Source organism: Syngnathoides biaculeatus, chromosome 6 (genome assembly GCF_019802595.1).
Source record: "Syngnathoides biaculeatus isolate LvHL_M chromosome 6, ASM1980259v1, whole genome shotgun sequence".
NCBI classification, from domain to species: domain Eukaryota; kingdom Metazoa; phylum Chordata; class Actinopteri; order Syngnathiformes; family Syngnathidae; genus Syngnathoides; species Syngnathoides biaculeatus.
In genome coordinates this window covers 17940154-17961212 of record NC_084645.1, presented here as the reverse complement: position 1 = coordinate 17961212, position 21059 = coordinate 17940154, and the positions used below count along the sequence as shown (strand labels likewise).

The 21059-nt window shown below is 41.5% G+C and overlaps 1 protein-coding gene across 2 annotated transcripts in view; it reads left to right on the top strand.

Moving 5' to 3' along the window:
• Positions 1-19176, top strand: part of kcng4a (potassium voltage-gated channel, subfamily G, member 4a) — a 28219-nt gene extending 9043 nt beyond the window's left edge. Inside the window, exons 5-6 of one of the 2 annotated variants that reach the window (XM_061823070.1) lie at positions 17266-17488; positions 17582-19176. In XM_061823070.1, coding sequence (XP_061679054.1) covers positions 17266-17488; positions 17582-18171 — 813 coding nt within the window. In that variant the 3' untranslated portion in view covers positions 18172-19176. Of the gene's footprint in view, positions 1-17265 lie in introns of both variants that reach the window. The other variant, XM_061823069.1, reaches the window with a different exon arrangement.
• Positions 19177-21059: the final 1883 nt, after the last annotated feature.

The following is a 21059-nucleotide window of genomic DNA, read 5'->3' as shown; positions in this document are numbered from 1 at the left end:
TCATGAAATGCAAAATATGGATTGAGTGGAGTTGCATAAGTGATTTGCCTCATAGTTCTGAGATTGAGAGTTGAAATCCTTCCTGTGTGGAGTTTGCATGTTCTCCCCTTGTTTGTGCGAGCTCTCTCCAGGCACTCGAGCTTCTTTCCACATTCCAAAAGCGTCTATCGTCGTAGATCGACTTTAAATAGCCCTTGCCCAAAGATAGCTGGGATAGGCTCCACCATGCCTGCAACCCTAGTGAGGATAAGCAGTATGGGAAATGTTTGGATGGATGTTTGTCTCTGTTCTGTAAGCAAAGGGCACCCTGCCTCTCAAAGTCAGCTGGGACAGGCTCAATGCATGTTTATCCCCACGATCACAAAGAGACTCAATAATGTCGCAGTAGAAATTCTTCATGTGTCTATAAACTGGACATCGGCTCAGAAGTGTTCGACGGCATAGATTTTGGTACGAGCAGACACCAAAGCCCAAAGGGCTGAGAGCAGCAGGGTATAATGCAGAATAATTTAAAGGGACTGTGGAGCTCCTTATTATCCAAAAGCTTGAAAGAATTTTGAGTGTGGTACCAGGAGGAGCTGAATGGCTGGTCAGGAAAACAGATGAAGAAGCTCAGACAAAAAAAAAAAAAAAAAATGGATCAGATCCATAAGCCTGATTGCGGGGATCCTGGGAATCTTTGCATGATGTTGTCAGCAAGATGGAATGAATCTACATTTATTTGCAAAGTGTTGCATTGTGGTAGATGATTTTTGTGGACAAGATTGAAAAGGAGATAAAGGGGCAAGCAGGAAATCATTCCTAAAAAAAAAAAACCCCTTTTGTACACTTGCATGATGAAAATTACAATCTGTTGAGAGGAAGTGGAATTTTGTGTTTGTTGTGTCGTCTCAGGTAAACACAGCAGACGTGATTAAGACACCCTGGGAGGAATCCAGCTGTCCTCAGGGACCACTGGGCTCCACTGAGAACAGAACACCTCCCCAAACCCAACCCTTGTATACACACCGCTGTATTGATTCCTGGCAAGCTACCCAGTGTGTTAGGAGATGATTGATACCGCTGTATCTTCATACAGTTGCCTTGTAAGGATGTTGTAGATTGTGACTTGCCAATTGTTTGGAACATGAGACAGATCCGTGGATGGAGTTTTCAATGATTAATGTATTTATCTTTGTCCCTAAACTACAGCCATTTATCTGCTTACATGTTTTTTTCCGACATTCACTCAGTCCTTATATTATCCAGCCTGTCCAACTAAAGCCCGGTGGTAGCAGTGAGATTTGTGTCATCTTGACTTCGAACGGTCCATCTCTGTGCTTCTCCCTGCTGGAGGGCCCCAAATTCCCTCATACGCTCACCATTCACTTGCCTGAGTCTGTTTGTGCAAAGGGAGGAAGGAATAAAATAAAGTCCAACATGGAGGAAGACGAGAGTGAAAATGGGATACGCCCAAGAGACTGAAACAGAACTATATGAACTAAGTATGGTGCTTTAGAAAGACTGCATCATAGAAGTGAACCCCCCCCCCCCCTCCCCTCATACTGTTCCTGTACAGCCATTGTTAGCTCATCACTTCAATCACTTCATAAACTTGTGTTTTGTATTTTAGTTTTGGTAGCAGCCTTCAGTACATCCCCTGTCTGCCGTTTCTCCTGAGTGCTCCCAAAGTACACCTCTTTTGTCTGATTGCCAACATTCTATGTCCCGTAAATGAAAAGAGACACATCAAAGACTAATACCTGTCAGAAAGTCTAAACACTGCACAGAAAGTGATCATCAAGTCAAAGTAGAAAAGAAGATGGGAGAAAAATAGCTTGATGATGAGGTTTTGGAGGTCTACATTTTGTATGAAAAAACAACTTCAAGATTACTATTAATAGCATTAAAGGTTTGAAGCGTCCTTGTATGTAAAGTCACCGGCGAAAAAAAAAAAAAAAACATTTCTGCAACTTCTACCAGTGCCTTGTAAAAAATATTCAACCCAATGGCTTTTTTTAAATATACATTCTTGGGATTTCAGGATCATTCTAATTTACATTGTTTGATTTTTGGAATCTGAATTTGTGGAGGCTACATGAGATTTTTAAGTGAGATGAGATTTTTTTTTCATATAAAACTGGAAAGTTGCACGTGCCCCCTGTCACCGTTTTTGTTATGAATCCCCCAAAGTTCTGATGCAACCAGTTACCTTCAAAAGTCCTATAATTAGTGAAATGAAGTCTACCTGTGTGCAAAGTGTTACATGATTTTACAGTACATACAAACACAATTTTTGATCGGTCCCAAAGGCTGCAACACCAAAGCAAGAGGGGGCTCCCTCCCCTCTCATGTCTCACGGTTGCTCTCTGGGTTCCCACCCTCATCGTTCTTTGGTTGAGTCCCCCTATGTGCCCCCCTCTCCCAACAAATAAGGGACATTCTCACATCCTTGGGCTGGACTGGGACTGGCCCCATCATGGGCCCTGGGGTTTGTGGGTTGGACCCCTAGGATTTTCTTTTACTGGGTGTGGGATTATTCACTTATTACAACATATAACTTGTGCATATACGAAGTGCTTATGTATCCCCCACGTAAATTCTGGTTCTATAGATTTGTATAAAGCACTTAGTCATTCCCACCAGATTCCTGTTGTGTAGCCGGGTTCACGGTCCTTGTCTTCCATGCATATTCTCCTGTCCTTCTCCTCTCCTACCTGGTCCTATTCGTCCTTCACAGTCTCATGCAACAACCATATTATTCTTCTTTGTAGATATGGAATGATTTACTTTTCTCATTGTATTTACAGTTAGTGCTTTGTCTTTTTTTTCTCTCACGCCTCTACAAATTCTGTTCTATTCGAGTGATTGGCTCGGATCATCAGTAAAACTTCAATTAAAATACAAACAAATTACAGAGGAAGCCCAAAAACGTTCAGCATAAAGGTGATGCACATTCTGCATTTTGCCTGATCTGACAGACGAACAGGGCAAGCGGGCACACATGCACACACACACACACACGCACAAGCACACGCACACGCACACAAACACAAAGAAAGAGGTATCGCTAATGGCTGGATCAGACCAAACTTTTAGCCCCGATAGTAGCCCGATTAGCTATTGTGGTTGATTTTCCAGATCGGGCTCGAACTATTTTGTTAGGAACAACAAACCTCTTCTAGTTTGACATAATCCATGTCCAATGATTTGGCCCTACGACACTAAAATCCAGACACCAAAGTCTAGCATCTTTAACTTTTGGGGGGATAGCTTCCATATTAGTGTGACGTAATAACAGCAACTCTTGTTCAGTGGACCTGCAGTAGAAGTCGACCAATGGGATGCCATATTGTGACCGTGCTAGGCGTTGTCAACATGCTTGGTCACTCTTGTTAATATTTATTGATATGCACGAACCAGTTTTTACCGAAGTTTGAGAGCATAATTTTATCCTTGAAAGGATAACCCAAAACGTAATCACTTGAGTTCCTCTGATACAGTGCGTTTTTGTTTTTCCATCCAAGATTGGTGCAGCAATCAATTGTTTGACAACTTGTTGTCACCATGGCTGCCAACGGTTTCATCCGATTGGAATGATTTTCTGGTAACACTTGTTTTGTCCTGTTAAGCTGTTAGGTCAAACACCTAGGAGGATCTATACATCTTTTATGTCGGAAAAGTTTTTGACGAGATAATGCCCAGAGATCGTACAAGAAAGGGTACGGTGGTATCGGAATACACGTCTTGCCGCCGGCTGACCAAAATACAGAAATAATTTTTGACATAGGTGTGACAAAGTCCAATTGCGAAAGACCAGATCTATGTTGTAGTCTTATTCAGGCATAACTGGACACAGCCATGAAGACCAAGGCACTCTACAAACAAGTCAGGCACATCGTTTTTGAGAAGTTCAAGTCAGGGTTGTGTAAAAACAATAAAAATCCAACTCTTTGATGATCCTCACGAGCACTATCAAATCCATCGTAATCAACTGAAAAAAATATGGCACTGAAACGAACCTGCCAGGATCTTTTTGGCCATTGAAGAAAACTGTCAAGTGCACACCAAGTTTGAGTGAAAAGGGACACAATACTTTACCAGGAAACTTAAAAATGAAGCAAAATAGTGTTTATTCACAAATGGGAAAAATGTGTTTAGTTAAGAATCACGAGTCAATCTCAAACAAAAATCATGAATGCTGAATAGACCCCTTGTAGAAGAGTTAAAGAGTGAATTACAAAATGATTGTCTTCATAATTACCGAAACTGTCATTTTAAATACAGGCCCAATAAGTTTCCAACTCGATAAAAGAGTACCTGTATATAAAAAATGGAGAAGGGTATTAAGGTATTTTTCTGAGAGGAACACATGAAAGGGCAGCTGTAGCCAAAAGCAGCTTCTCCTTCTGCACCAGCAGTTCTCTGTCTGAAGGTTACATCAGCATCAGGATGGAACAACCCTCAGAATGAATCTACTTTCAGTCTAGGTCATAATAACTCAGTCTGCTGTGAAACGCTACCATAAATGAAAGTTTTAAACGTCCATAAGCGCTCCTGGTGGAGCACACATTTTGTTTTTAGACTGTGCAACTGGGATGAAGGTCAATGAACTGCTACCCAGTGATGTGTTGCGCTTGAGCCATTTTACTATTATTTTATTACTGTTTCTCCTTGATACATTGGGCATTTTCCATTTGAAGCACAATATTTGACTGATTTCTGTCTCCTTCTTCTGCCTGATGAATGTGTCAGGGTGTGTCTATCTGGATTGTAATTTATTTGATGTAGTGCAGCAGTTTCTCTAGCAGTGTCACAGATCATCGAAACAATATGTTGCCAACAGATCACAACCCTGTCCTCTTTCCAAATGTTTATCTTTTCATCAAAGGTAAATATAAATGAAAATAAAATTTCCGCGTGTGCTTGATTGGAGCATTGATTTTAACGTCTACTCTGTGTCTCAAAACTTTTCTTACATAGCCAATGAGCATCCAACTTCCTCTCAAACTAGTGTGCGTGACGCCAATATTAATGAGGTACATTTTAACTGTGACTGCTGGGCTTAACCGAGCACTGACCCCATTAATCTCTTCTAGAAAAATATCAGACACGATGTCTACACGAGATTGGAAAGAAAGAAAGTTAAACTGTCCTATGAAAGTCACAAATGGATGACCTACTTCCATACAGTGAAATCCGATGTTCTTTGTGAACATTCCATACGGTTGAGAGATGGCTGCCTAGTCGTTCCTCTCCCGAGTACTGATTGCATGTGCTAGTCTCCTGGTGAGTTCTGCTCTAATTCATGTCTTTAATATTCTCACCCCAGTGACGGAGTGTTTTAAAACAGCCCAATCACATTTGCTCTTGTTTAGGTAATTTGGTGGTATTCTGTCCCGGGGAGTAATTGAAGTGGCCATTTAAGTCCCGAATGCTGTCAAGTGAAGCGGGATTTTTTGTTCAGAAATTATGGCCCAGCATGAGAGTCAAGGACTTAGAGTATCATCCAGAGAAAACCAAGATAGGACAATAGCTGACTGTTTAAGAAAATACAGTAAATAAATGGGAGTATTAGCAAGTTCAGTCTTTATAGACAGTACAGTTCAGATTTTGGAGGGACTAATGCCTGCACCCCAAAACCTTGACTGATTTCTTCTTGTGACAGATTGAAAAAGGACCATGAGCACAGGAATAAATTCAACAAATGAGCACAGAAAAAGGGAGGATGTTAACATTAAAACACCCATGAACCCTCCTTCCTTTCTTTCTCATCTCTTCACCTAGGGAATCTGTTAAAATTTTAAAGACAGTCTGACAGTGATGACAGCAGTAAAGGTCTGAGGCAACACGCACATGACAGACTTCACACATGCCTTATATGTACTCTACATTGCTGCGGAGGTAAAATAATCAAGCCCAAGAAAGGTCAATTTCAGTCTCAACATATTTCCCCTCAGATATTGTCTACATCCGTGCAGAACTCTGATAGCACAACGCTCCCAAAAAAAATTCTGCCAAACAAGACTACGGTAAATACATGAAAACTAAATAAAACTACCAATCGCTGGAAACTCCGTTTTTAAAAAAAAAGTACCTCTCCTTTCAAAGTATTATCTGCGTTGCTACTCTACAAAGTAAGATTGTGTTGCCTGAGTACACAACATAAAGAAGCTTATCAGAGAGTCTTTATCTGCCAGGTTTGTTTTCCCCTCCTCATAATTGCTTCATTAGATTGATATGTGAGGGGTTCCACTTTGATTGTTCAGGCAAGACTGATGTGAGCAGACTGCAAATCCAAGAAATAAAATATGATGGGCACATTTTTGGCAGCTTCAAGAGAAGAAAGCTGAATGAGAAACTTATGTGCTGTCACTGAGGCATTAGTAGCCACAGTAATTTACAGTCAGAGTAACCTGACCTGTTTGTTGCTTGTTTTCAAATCAATGTCATAAACACGCTGGTTGTGTACGATTTGTATCACTTTATAAAGTGTTCCAATGCTAAGTAAATGTTTGAAAAAAAAAAACCCCACATCCTTAACTAGTATCTGAAAATATTGATGAATACTGTGATCAGTGGCACTTTGGCCGACTGATTAGCACATCTGCCTCACAGTTCTGAGGACCTGTGTTCAAATCCGGTCTTGTCTGTGTGGAGTTTGCATGTACCCTTTGTGCCTATGTGAGTTTTTTCTGGGTTCAAACATGCATGGTGGGTTAATTGGGCATTCTAAATTGTTTTTTTGGTGTAAATGGTTTGTTTGGTCCTATGTGCCCTACGATTGGCTGGCGACCAGTTCAGGGTGTATGCCGGCTCTGCCGGAGATAGTGAGGCTAGGCTCCAGCACACCCCACGACCCTTGTGAGTAGAAGTGGGATAGGAAATGGATTTATAGATGGAATACTAATATCCAGACTGTATCATATAGGGTGGAAACTCAGGACCTCCCTGTGTCTTTGATGATGTGTATAATTTCATTTTACAGTTTCAGTGTGGAACAGATTTCATGCCTATAATAGCTTACGTGGTTATGAGCCATATTCTTTCCATTCATTGCTGCATGGCTGCCAAGTGGGATTATGAGAGAGAACAGCAAAGTATGAGGTGTTTATCTTGTCTGTGCCAGAATAGCATTGGACAGTTAACCCGGCCGGCACAGATGTACAACACAATGACAGTCTTAGATCTGAATATGAAGGCAGGTGTTTTTATTTAATACTGTACATTGTGAACTCAATCACGTTTAACAAGGAAAAACTCTACTTGTGTTATGTATTTCTACTGACGTGTTTCAAAAACATGCATGGGTCATTTAAGAGTAAAAAAAAAAAACAAAACAAAAGGTATAACGTTTGTTGCCTGTTTCCAAGGCCTTGTTCATGCAGGCAGCGTGAAATCCCATTTTTGTCAGATCCACATTGATGACAAAAATCACATCAAATCAGATTTTAGCAAGAGGGATCCTGGGTGGCTGTTTGATATCCAATGCAAATCGGATTTCTGCTTATTCATCTTCAGTGCGCTCTAGTCTCTTAAAATTTAATATGTGAGCACCGTTTGCATTACTTGGACACCATCATGGAGACAGAGGAACAGAGGCCCAATTTATACACGGTGATTAACAACAACAATATTTTTACCTCCAGGATGTCAGCTCCACCTCTCATGGAACACTGAAGACCATATACAAAATGTGTTAAGTGTTCTGTAAGGGCGTTGCAAATCTCCTACCTACAGGAGAAATTAAAAGCATGCTAGTCTATTTACATAATAAAACTTAAAGCTAAGACCAGCAGTCAAAAAGCATTGAGCCCAATTGACTGTACCTTCTAATATGTTTTTGTAGTTTGCATATTTGTTTGATTTTTTTTCTTTTTTTTTCACGCTTTGTTTAAGTCCCCTCTGTCTTCTTCCTGTCAGCCGTTTTGGAAATAATGTTACTGTTTGTTGTCCATTACAAGCAGAGAGCTGTGACTGAATTTCTTGCTTTTGAAGGCGATTGCCCAGTAAACATTTTCAAAACATTACAAAATGTGTTTGAGGAATCTACAACAGGCTAGAGCACGGTAAAAAGTGGGTGCGCAGGATCAAATGAAAAGAAGAAGAACCTGCTTCATAAGTGATCAGAACCTTTGGTTGGACAAAGATAACCTAGGCACCATACTCACCTGATCTGGCAACATCTGCGAATCATTTTTTTTTACCCTTGAAAAGACGACGTTAGACAAACAGGTTAAGCAAGCTGTGAAAAAAAGGTGAAAATTTCAGTCAACTGAATTTTACAAGGCTGGCATAGACGCCCATTTTCATTGATGGAGAGTCCGGATAATATTTTCAAAGGTAGTGATGAAATCATCACATTTTCAGGTTTATTTAAATGTGTGTATTCTATTGCTATAAATAAAGTTGGACAAAAATTGGGCTCATTACTTATCGACTGCCCCTTGTAAAATTGAGAATGAGTTACCCAAAGCTCAAGTAAACTAAGAAAAGTGAACTCTAAGCAAAACCTAATGATTACAAGAGAACAACTTTGTATTATTGCACCATCATCACCACTCTTTACAAAATGGTGAATAAAATACAGTAGTATGCAGAACCTATACTAATTTAAATCATGGTTGTTTGTGAAATAGGCTGTATTCACACTGTTGTTAAATTCAACTGTGGTGCAGCTGCTCTGATAGTGCAAGTTTGGTTGTGTGAACAAATAAGTGGCCCGAGATGGCTTAAAGAGTTGGTGAGCATGTAAGCAAACTCTGTTGTGGTGTCGTTCACTTCCACTCAATTTTGATCACTTCAATTACTTACGAGATAGACTCGCATTCAACTGACAAAAAACATCACAGGAAATGGCGACTATTTTTTTTCTAAATCTGTAAAAATACAACATACAGAATGATACAGAATATACTGTATGCTGAAGGTGTTTACGTACGTTTGTGGGATTGTTGGGTTAGTTGAAGACTACAGTTTTTGGTATCAGTGTACTACAGTTAGTAGGTTATATGTGCCCTGTGATTGACTGGCGACCATTCCAGGATATACTATGTCTCTCTTCCAAAGTTAGCTGGAATAGACTCCAGCTCACCTGTGACCTCATGAGGAAGCGAAATTGGATGGATGATGTCATTCACAGAGGCACATCTTCCACGCAGTTGCAACTACACAGGAGGCCAGCCTGCAGGTGACGGATGGAGATGTCACATAATACAAGCCCTTTAGTAACCCATGACGTATGGACACAGTGCTTCTTCTTCTTCTTTGTCAATGTCATTGTTTTTTTTTCTTTTGCCTTTTTACTGGCTTAGAATGAAAATCCAAGGTGCGTATAGCAGGCTACAGCATCAGGTTCAGTGAAGTATGGTCAAGGTCCACTGCAAGGTAAAGCTGATTGATGGCCTAAATATCTTGTTCCCATGCCCCAAACCTTTGAACACAGTGGTATAACAGGATCGTGATTAATCATCTCTTTTTTTTGTGATGATTGCAATCTGGAACATGAAATAACAAGATAATAGCGAATGGTAGTTGAGCAGTATTTCAGAAGAACCATGTCAATAATATGAAACCCAAGGAAATTAGCATCTTCAAGGAACTGAACATGAATACTTTTTTAGGGAATGTGAAAGGGAAGTGGAATAGAGCACATAGGTACAGGGAGAACATGCAAAGTCCACAGGCCAGAGCCCAGATTTCAACTTGCAACCTCAGAACTGTGAGGGAGAGGCACTAAGCAGTTGGCCACTGAACCGCTCCACTTCACATTCATAGTTATTTAGGGTTTTCCGCAGCCGAGCGATGTAGTTTCTCCAGTGTCCTGGGGCATCTCCGGAGTCTGGTCCAAGTGCGACGTTCCTGGAACACCTCAATAGGGAGCTGTCTTGGAGGCATCGGAATCTTATGCCCAAGTCACTTCAACTGTGTCCTCTCCATGAGGAGGAGCAGCAGCTCGACTCTGAGCCCCTCTTGGATGACAGTTTCTAGAGCCCAGACATCTTGCGAAGGAAACACTTGTATTTGGGATCTTGTTCTTTCGGTCACAACCCACAGCTTGTGACCATAGGTGAGGGTGGGAATGTCATCCACAGCCTTTCGGAACTCTGGGCAAATCTCATCTACCCCCTTGCCACCGAGGAGCTTTCAAAATACCTCTGTGACCTCAACCCCAGAGATAGGAGAGACCGCCTCAGAGAACCCAAACTCTGCTTCCTCCTGGGAAGGTGTATTGGTGGAATTGAGGCGCTCGTCAAAGTATTCTTCCCAGTGACTCACAACGTCCCTTGTTGAGGCCAGCAGGGCTCTATTCAAAATATATGATCATACTCTGTTCCCCCTCCTGAGATGTAGGATGGTTGACCAGAATTTCCTCTAAGCCATCTGGAAGTCTTTCTCAATGGCCTCACCAAACTCCTCCGGTGCCCGAGTTTTTGCCTCAGAGATCACCAAATCTGCATTCCGCTGGGCCAGCTGGTATTCATCTGCTGCCTCAGGAGTTCCACAGGCCAAAAGGCCCGATAGGAGTCTTTCTTCAGCTTGACGTGATCCTTCACCGCTGGTGTCCACCACCAGGTTGGGGGATTGCTACCACGAGAGGCACTGACTACCTCACATTACCCTTTCGGGCTGTGCCCAGCAGGGCCCATTGGGTGCAGACCCGGCAACCAGGTGCTTGCCTTCGACCCCCACCTCCTGGCCCGGCTCCAGAGGGGGGCTCTGATGACCTGCATCTGGGCAAAGGAAACCTAAATCTAATTGTATTACTCATCATAAAAGGTTTGTGGAGCTGTGCTTTGTCCGGTCCCTCACCTAGGACCTGTTTGCCATGGGTAACCTTACCAGGGGCATGAAGCCTGGGCCAATTTAGCTCCTAAAATCTTTGGGACACAAAATCCCCTCCAGCATAATAAGGCTCAAATAGAGGTATTAGTAGTAGTAGTAGTAATAATAGTAGTAGTATCAGGTAGCCTGGTGAGCAATTGGTTAGCTCATCTTGGTGTTTGCATGTTCTCGCATTGCATGTGTGGGGTTTCTCCAGGTACCTTGGTTTCCTTTTTGGGATGTACCTAAAAACATGCATGGTAGGTTAACTGAAAACTCTAAATTGCCCACAGGTGTGAATGTGAGTGTGAATGGTTGGTTGTTTATAGTTAACTTGTGATTGGCTGGCGACCTGTTCAGGTGTACCACGTCTCTCAGCCAGAGTCAGCTGGGATCTGCTCCAGGATGAGGATAAGCAATATTGAAAATGTATGTATTAAAAATTGAAGTATTATTATTATTATTATTTGAGGATGTGGCCAGCAAAATGATTGGATGTTTTTTCATCATGCAGCTACATATTTCATAAATATGGTAGTCACATACAGTAAGAGTCATCAAAGACATCACACACTAAAGAAGTTGAACTGATGCACAAGTTTAAAGACATCAATAATTCAACACAAAGGAAGCTTCTTGTCTGAACAGAAAAAGACATTTACACTTCAAACCCTGTGTGCACACTGATGAGGCGGCTGTGTGAAACTCCCACTGTGAAGTGATGGTCCTCCATCTGATGAGTAGATGGCAGTGGACAACAATGTAAAATTTAAAGCTGAATAGAACACGACGGCCAGTAACTGCCATGGTATACTTCAGTGTGCGTGTGTGTGTGTGTGTGTGTGTGTGTGTGTGTGTGTGTGTGTGTGTGTGTGAGCATCTATGTGTGTTTGGCTCAAAAAACAAAAAGCACAAATCTCTTGCAGTGTCTTGGCTAATGTCTATAGGACTACAGTGTAATGGACAGACAGATGTTTATGACAGAGCAATAAACTATATTCAATCACTTCTAGTTCCCTGACCATCTGTGCAATCCTTAGCACTCACACCCACATCAAAGTGTAGCACATTCCAAAAAAAGCTGGGACAGGTGGCAAAAAAAGACTGACAAAGTTGAGGAATTGTGCCAATATCACCCCAAAAGCAGTGTGAAGGGACTATTGCCCCACCTTATCTTGAATGTACAATATGTTATTCCTCTGTGCTCTTAACAGACGAAAAAGTTATATTTCACTACTAACAGCCTCTTCTCAGTAAAGCTGCAGCTCATAACCTTTTTTGTTAAAGTCCTCTTCACCCAAGCCACTTCTAGAGGAGATACACAATACAACACTATCACGATCTCGAACATCATTTTTCAGTGTTTGCTCTTTTGCAGTTTGTGTTTTCACATCCATTTTGTGTTTCTGGAGTAGAACATGTACATTCAGTAAAGACCTGCTGAAAAAGGAGTTCTTCCCCCCTGCTTCAAAATAGAATAAAAACATTCTACGTCAAAATGGCACCTCTGTTGTTGTAATGCAGAAATTCAGCCTTGGGGGCGACCGACGCTGCACACTGCAACTTGAAAGGGGTGTCTGCCCAAACTTCCAGCTCAACTTTCAAATGTATTTTGCGGCCCCAATTAGAATCTTGAAGACAAGGCTACAGAATGAGTGAAAATGAGTTTCGAGTCAGTGTGGACCACTTTTGGTGCAATTGTGACTTACTTGATTTAATTTCACCGAATTGTTTTGCTTACTCTTAAAATGGAGGCTTACAGTATTGTGATTGTCTCTTCAAGCATCCCATATCGCAGTAATAAGATTCTAAAGTTCATCTTACAATTACTGTTTGCTCTCTGGCATCAAATGACATGTTCACTTTTTATGACTGCTGCTCAGATCGTTTCAACAAATTATTATTAATCACAAGCCAAATTAAATGTGGTTGCTTATGTGTTCCAGTTGCACAACGAGTCTATGTATGAGGATCAAGTTTGTTCTTGTGTTCTTTTTTCCCCCAGTTACAACAGCTTTCTCCTGTAGGCGTATTCCAAAAACATGCAGGTTATGTTTATTAAAGAATAAATTGTCCATCGGTGAAAATGTGAATGTAAGTGGTTATTGGTATTTATGTGCCTTGTGATTAATTGGCAACCAGTCAAGTTGTCGCACCAAAAGTCAGCTGTGATAGGTTCCATCTTACCCGTGACCATAGTGAAAATATATGGATGGACTATGTGAAGGACGACACTACCAATTGAACTGAAAGAGAAAATATGTAATCAAGAATAAGTGGTTTCACATGCAAAATAGTTCATGTCGCTCTTGCTCCAAAAATCTCCAATGTATTGACTTTCGTTACCAGTGCGGTCTTCGCCTTCATTTGACAATGACACGTTTTTAATCTGAATGAAAATTGTAAACCCAAGGTCATCTGTTTTGTTTGTGCAAAAATGAGCTGTCACAAAGTTCTAGAAAGAATCACGCAGAGGAGATAAGGTCGGCGAGGCGTTGTGGCTGTTTGACGTGACAGAAGTAGAAATCCTGTAGCTGTAACAAATGGCCTTTCATACCGAGGGGGGAGAACAGCATTGCAAAGCCCAAATGGGACTAATGTCAGCGCACAAGACAGAAGGAGCAAAGAGGAGGGAAATAAATGAAAGGTAAAAAGTGCGCATTGGGGACAAAACGTGAGCTGAGAGGACAAAGTATCTGAAAGATTGATGCGGGAATGGCAGCCCTGTATTCCCACAATGCTTTAAAGGCTGCATGTCACACACAGTCAGTGTGAGGATTGCTGGTGTGATTAAGGAGGAGGACAGGTGGAGAAGCTGATATTTAGTTAGATCTACCAGATGCTATTCTTAGATAGTGTGCCTGGATGGAGTTTGCATGTTCTCCATGTGTCTGTGTGGGTTTTCTTCAGGTACTCTGATTTCCTCCCACATCACAAAAACATCCAATAATTGAAGACTCCTATTTGCTCATAGGTGGGATTGTGAGTGTGGCTGTTTGTCTTTACGGTACGTGCCCTGCGATTGGCTGATGATCACTTCAGGGTGTAACCTGCCTATCGCCCAAAGATTGTTGGGATAGGCTTCAGCACTCCCCGACCCTTAGGAGGATAAGTGGCTCAGATAATGGATGGATGGTTACTCTTAGATTAAAAAAACGATTAAAAAAAAACATAATGATACTTGCCCCTCCTTATATCCTGCATGCAGTATGTATACATGCCTGCTTGAAGCCTCTGAAAATACCACGGCATATTTAGATGATAACATTTGTAATCCAATTTTTATTTTCTGGGCTGCAGTTGTGTTTGATTGGTTCTAAATGAATAATAGTCATTTTTGAATCTTTGTTTAGTCACTATATGAAAGTCAAACTGCTCGTGATACCGTTGCCAATAACAACCCTGTAAGATTAGAATACATCCATTGTTCATAATATTGACTCCTTATTGAAGATGAGCTGGTCTATTTTATTCCAAAGCTGTTTGATGGGGTCCAGTTCTCATGTTTGTCAGGACCAGACTCATCCAACCATGATGGAACAGTCTTTGTGCACTGAGGTGTGGTCTTGCTGAAACAGAAATAGATTGTTCAGATTGTTCCCGTTAAATTGGAGGCATAGAATTGTCAAAATGTGGTAACGTAAGGAGTTAAAATCAGAGGAACTCACTGAGTTGGGATTTTTGGAGGTCCATTCATCCATTTTCTGCTGTCTTTCCTGGTCAATTAATGTTAACAAGGATGAATGACGAACAATGATTTGCTGACCTTTTATCTATGTAAAAAGTAGGGGAAATAGTCCTGATTTATGTTTCTAAATCAGTGTAGAACATCAAGAGCCCGTGTGGAGGAAGGAGAGTGGAAAAAGTTTGGGTCACTCAGGATGCTGATGGTGCAATTTTCAGCCGCAACAGAAATTTCACACAAAACCTCTTAATGCACTAAACTAGAACTAAATGGAAGGATGACACTGCCTGAGGAGATAATAAAAATAGTTTGTTGTGCTTGCAGAAAATGTCAAAACTCTTATTTGCAACTAAATAGGAGCAGCGTGCACATCGGGGTGCTGGTGAACCTCACTGTCAGATTGTTATGAAGGATGCAGTGAGGAAAGGAGTCATAAATGTGACCAAGAGGAACAGGACACGTGTGTCGTGCATAGAGAAACAACAGAGTGAGTTGTCTTTCACTTGAGAGAACTGAAACGAATGAAGACTTTAAAGGAGAAAGGGTGAGCCACGAGGGGGGACGACTGGCAAATGAAGGATGAGAGGGTGGGAGTCCGAGAGGGTGATGAAGGAGGAACTGGAATGAATAATGAGGAGGAGGAGAAGATGAGAGGAAGAGGGTTGCAGGGTGAGAAAAGAGTAATGGAAGAGAATGGAAATACATGAGTCACACAGCGAGCAGAGACCAAATCACAAATGGAACAGAGAGAAGCCGTTCGTACAAGCTGATGAAGGCCAAATAATTTATTTCCTTTCGTCATTTTAGGCATGTAATTCAGTTGTGAAAGCGACAAGATGGAAAACTGAAAACATGCACTCTGTGGGGGTAAAAGAGATCTAGATTCTGTGTCTGTTTCACACTAATCATTTGCTGCGGCATTGCGCTGAGTCAGCTGCTCAATGAATCCCGATAGTGAGGCAATTTCTCCCGTCATTCCAAGATCATAGTAGAAATATATCCACCTTTGTCTGTGTTCTTTGTCATTTGGATTGAGTTAGAGCTATACCAGCTGACTTTGGTGGAGAGGGGGTGCACACTGGACACTCAATCGCGACAACATTCCCACTCACCTACACCTAACGTGCATGTTTTTGCTGTGGGAGGACCCTGGAATAGCCAGTGAAAACCCATGGAAGCACAGCGAGGAGATGCACAGTCCACATCGGGAGTGTGCCGAGCGGCAATATAATTGTATTGGATAGTATTTCAGTTATCACTTTTTGTGAGTTGCACTTTGTTTTGCATTAAAATTACTGCATCACTGCACGTTATCCAAACTTTCTTATAGCTGTTGATAAACCTAGCATGCCTCCCACTGCTATGTGGCTTTTAGATGTAATCCTTGTAATTTGTGTAAATATCTTTATAAGTAGTGGAGAAACCCTATGTATAGATTTACTGGCCAGTGTTTCCCAATCTTTATAGCACCCATTTTACATAAGAAAAACCGAAACACAAAACAAATACAGGCATGTCATAATGATGATAGTGTCTTGATTTATTCACAAATGGTGTGACTCAGTGTGAAACCTGTGCCTGTTGAATTGAACACAAAGCTGAAGGAAGCAGTTACTTGAGCTGCTCTGAATGGCAACAGGTGGATATACAGATTTATGTACCATCTGCCAATCAAATGGCATTTAATTGTTCTCCCTTTGGCAATACATCCCTGGGATATATAGATGAATAAAGATGTGAGTAATTACTGAGTATTTTTCATTCAATTTCCACAGCAGGGCTTCTTCAAAATGAAGACATTTTAGGGTGTGATGGAGACTTCATTTTCAATTGTTCAATTACTTTGGCCAATTGCAAGGCAGTCACTGTGACAATAGAATATTTTCCATTCTATTTATATCTCATTTATATGAGCTGGGAGACTTGATTGAAAACAATTTTAATAATGCAAATATAATTCTAATTCACAAAAATGCCTGTGTGCATTTTCTCCCCGTACTCCAGTTTCCTCCCCATTCCCAAAAACATGGACGATAGATGAATTAAACATTAAATTGCCTGTACTTGTGAATTTCTGTGCAAATGGTTGTTACAGTATATGTGCCTTGAAATTGGCTGGCAACCAGGTCAGGGTGTACACACCCATCGCAAAACGATAGCTGGGGAGAGCATGGCTGTGACCCGAGAGAGGATAAGCAGTACAGAAAATGGATGGATGGATATTTTATTTTTTTTGGAGTTGTATTTTCTTTGCATGCTTAGAAAGACAAAACCTCTGAAGAAGTCCCATGAGGCACACATGGGCTGCAACTGCTCTTTCTGTAATCGGTGGTTTTTCACGGGAGTAGGTGATTGGCCTACCTTAAAACCCCAGACCATTGTATTCCTAGGTGGTCTTCCATCCGAGTACTAACCAGAACCTACCCACCTTAGCTTCCGAGATCGGACGAGATTGGGCTTTCTCAGGGTACCTTAGGGGGTTCTTGTATTGCAACACTGTTTTATTACAAAGGTCATCTCAACATTGAGAGGTTATCAAAGTCATTGTTTCCGCCACTTCTCTCAGCCAATTTTTTGAAAGCTACTGTCATCAAATAAGTGATTTGTTGTGCAACATATCGATCACTCGATCCAGTGCAGGTTCAGGAGTTTGTGACTGTACATTTGATTTATAAGGGGAAACAAAGCCTGACTGTATGAGCTAAGTGTTGATGTCTTGTCCCCTTGATCTCACCTTTCCTCCTCATGCTCTCTGTCAAACCTTTTGTCTTCCTCAGGGCGAGTGCTCCTCCAAATGCTTCAACATGTTCATCATTGAGACAGTGTGTGTGGCCTGGTTCTCGTTGGAGTTCATCCTGCGATTCATTCAGGCACGCAGCAAGCTGGACTTCCTCCGTGGGCCGCTCAACATCATCGACGCCATGGCCATCTTGCCTTACTATGTGTCCTTGGTGGTAAAAGAGGAGGACCCAAACATGGACAGCGATCGGCCAGGAGGAGGTAAAGGCTACTTGGACAAGCTGGGTCTGGTGCTGAGGATCCTTCGGGCGTTGAGGATTCTTTATGTGATGCGACTGGCTCGCCACTCTCTAGGCTTGCAGACGCTCGGACTGACGGTGAGGCGCAGCACACGCGAGTTTGGGCTGCTCTTGCTTTTCCTGTGCGTTGCTGTCACCCTCTTCTCACCACTGGTCCACCTTGCTGAAAGCGAGCTCACGGGCCCTCACGATTTCAGCAGCATCCCCGCCTCCTACTGGTGGGCTATTATCTCCATGACAACAGTGGGCTATGGTGACATGGTGCCTAGATCCATCCCCGGGCAGGTTGTAGCGCTGAGCAGCATCCTGAGTGGGATCCTCATCATGGCCTTCCCCGCGACCTCCATCTTCCACATGTTCTCCCGCTCCTACCAAGAGCTCAAGATGGAGCATGATCGTCTGTTCAAAGAGGAGTGCGCTGCCGCTGCAGCTGCCGCCGCCTCCACTAGCGGCATTGAGGAGCTGCAGGAGGCAGGAGTGGATGGAGGAGAACGAGTTGATGTGAAACTGGAGGATTCAACTGCTATTGGACAAGCTTTCCACCTGGATAAGGGCAATATGCAGCCACTCGAGTCTCTTGCTCTGTTCGGGAAAGGAGATGATGCTGCAGCAAATAATCACAGCCTCCCAGCCGCAGCTTTCTGAAAGAACATTATGTGCTATCAATCCAAACCTTCTAATCTCCATGTAATATAAAAAAATGGACTATCTCCCCGCAGGTCTTCATTTCCATGTGTATCTTAAATACATTAAAAATAAGGACATGACCTCTTCTGCATTTGTTTTGATTTTTCAGGTAACTAATGTGGGTGGGACCTGACAGTCTCTGTGTGTGTAAACTCTGCCCTGACACTGAATGAAAGACTCTTTAAAACCCTTTAAAGCCTATGGTACAGGCTGTTTACTGAAAGCCCTTGCTGCAATATTAGTGATGCTTTGCTTCCATAATCATGCAATATCAATCCAAAGTTACTTTCCCCCTCCTCCACTGTGAAAACACCTTGCAACTTTAAGTGCAGTACTTACAACTCTACAGTGTCAATTTCTCAAATGACTCATATACTCGTTGTAATCTTCATAAGGCATACATGTGCATTTAATCCACAACAAGGCATCTTTCAATCACTGCAAAAATAAACACTGTTGAATGAATAACTTTCTAACACTGTCGATCCAAATTATATAATGGTACAGTTTTGAACATACATGGAATATCCTAGGTCAAACACCCCCAAACCGATCAACTGTGGAGCCAAACTTTTCTGACAAAATATGTTGAGAATACAAAGCAAAATTTCAAATCGACATCATGCATTATGTCATCTGAGACATGAACAAATGACTACCTAAGTACAATCCAAGTAATGTACTCCTCTTGGTTCATTTCTGAGATGTCTGATGCCAGATAATTTGATTTGGTTACTGCATGTATGACCAACCATTCCTTGTATTTTTTTTACAAAATATGTTGGATATTTATTGATCATGAGTATGAAAGTGTAAGATAATACCTAGTTTGAGTTATGAGGCAAACATTTAAAATAAATCAAACAAGATCCTTTTTTAAACAGCTAGACAGGAATGGCTAAATGAAGGCATGTTTTTGTGACTGGTAGAGAATGAGCGCTAACAGCCATGAAATGTATTTTGCAACGCTCCAAATAAAAGCTCTTACAATCATCAGTGGCAAATCCAATTTCTGCATTTGTCGGTGTTCAGTGTATGAGTGAGTGATTTGCAGATTCACCCTGCTGAACATTTTTCAGAAGAGAGAGCGAGAGAGACATATCTTATCCACCAGCCTCACAGATAAGGATTCCACAAACAACAATGCTCATCTGTTTGTAGTCACACGCACAATTACACCAAAAATGGATGAGTGCCATGTCTCTGTGAATCTCTTGGCTATGATATTGTGTGAGTAGGTAACATCTCCAAGTTCTGGATAAACCCCTCTCCATTATTCTAAGAAGAGTAGGAAGGCCCCCGGTGGAAGCACACAAGGACATGCCAGATGTGTACTTAATCTAGATTAAAGTTAGGATTATGAGGCCCTTAGGCGAATTGCCAGAAACTCAACGCTGACCCGCAATTTGAAATGTAATGTACGAGATAGTTTTTTCTCTCTAAAGAATCCCAGTGATTGGTTTCTTTTGACCATACGGTGTCCCATTTCATTTCAGTGGGCTTTATGGTCAATGGGACCATCTGTAGCAACATATGGTTAAGGTCATATCTATTTGAATTCAGTAAACCTGTTTAATACAAGTAGGTGTGATAGATTAAATAGCATTTGAAACCATTATCCATCTGGATAAAAATTACCTGAAGACACACTAGTAGTGGAAGAGCTCAGTGAAAAGCTGAGATCAGGGCAGGTCATATATCTTGCGTGACATCGAGCATGTACCTAAATGTCAGGGGATCCTTCCCAGAAACTGCCCAAACCAGCACACACTGACTTGGGCCCCGCAGCAATATGAGTTGATCAAACCTCTTCTAGACGTTACATGGGTGCTCTTTGGGTCATGGTTAATAGTCAGGTGCCCTAGCGGAGACAAAAATGGTAAATGTATACTGTATGCAGTCACAAACTTTACTTTGGAAGTTCTTATCCTGTCAAATGTCTTTCAAATCCACAGGACTATTCAAGGATTGTCCTAACTTTTTCATCCTGAGAGTGGTAGGTTCTCAAAACAGACTTGAAACACAGCAAAATGATGATGATGCCTCTAAAAATAAATGACTTTTATTCATGGGGCACTACAAAGATAAATGTTACTATTTTAGTTTCCTTGCATAACAGGAAAAGCGCGATATAAACTATATATATAACAGACGGCGTACTGCAGGCAATTTAAACCTTGGCAACTTTTTGGTGTCAACCTACAGGACTCCCTTTGTCTCTCCTTCAGTAGACCAAGCGGTCTTCTGGGAGATCAGATGTAAGACCACTAACCGTAGCCCTGACGGGTACAAAAAATCATGTTCATTTCACGCAGAGAGCAAGAGGTACACTTCTTTTTCAAGTAGCCAGATGGGCCTGCCAACAGGCAGAAAACTTGGGTGAGTTGCAGCAGATTTTTCACAGTACATTACACTCATTTTACTTCAAACCCTAAGTCTACCGATATTTAATGAGGGATGGTTCTTAAAGTGTTGTTTTGATGGCCCTTAATGTCACACAATTGTCATTTTTTCACAAATCCCTACAAAGATAAAACATACCACAAAACTCGTTCACCAAAACACCAGCACATTCTAGGGCATGGAAAGAGTCCCTCGGTGTGACAGCCTTTCCATTTAGATTAGTTCTGCCTCGTATGGTTGTATTTTCTATGCATTTCTGTTGTTGTATTTAATTTTATAGAGTTGTATATGCGTTTGTCTTGACATATAGAGTATCATATATACATTTTTGTCATTATTGGTGAGAAGAGTAATGATTACGATCTACTACGCCTCTTTGCTGTTCAATAAATAAATACCCCAAGACACTATATGATGAAATATAATTTAAATGTTTTTTTTAT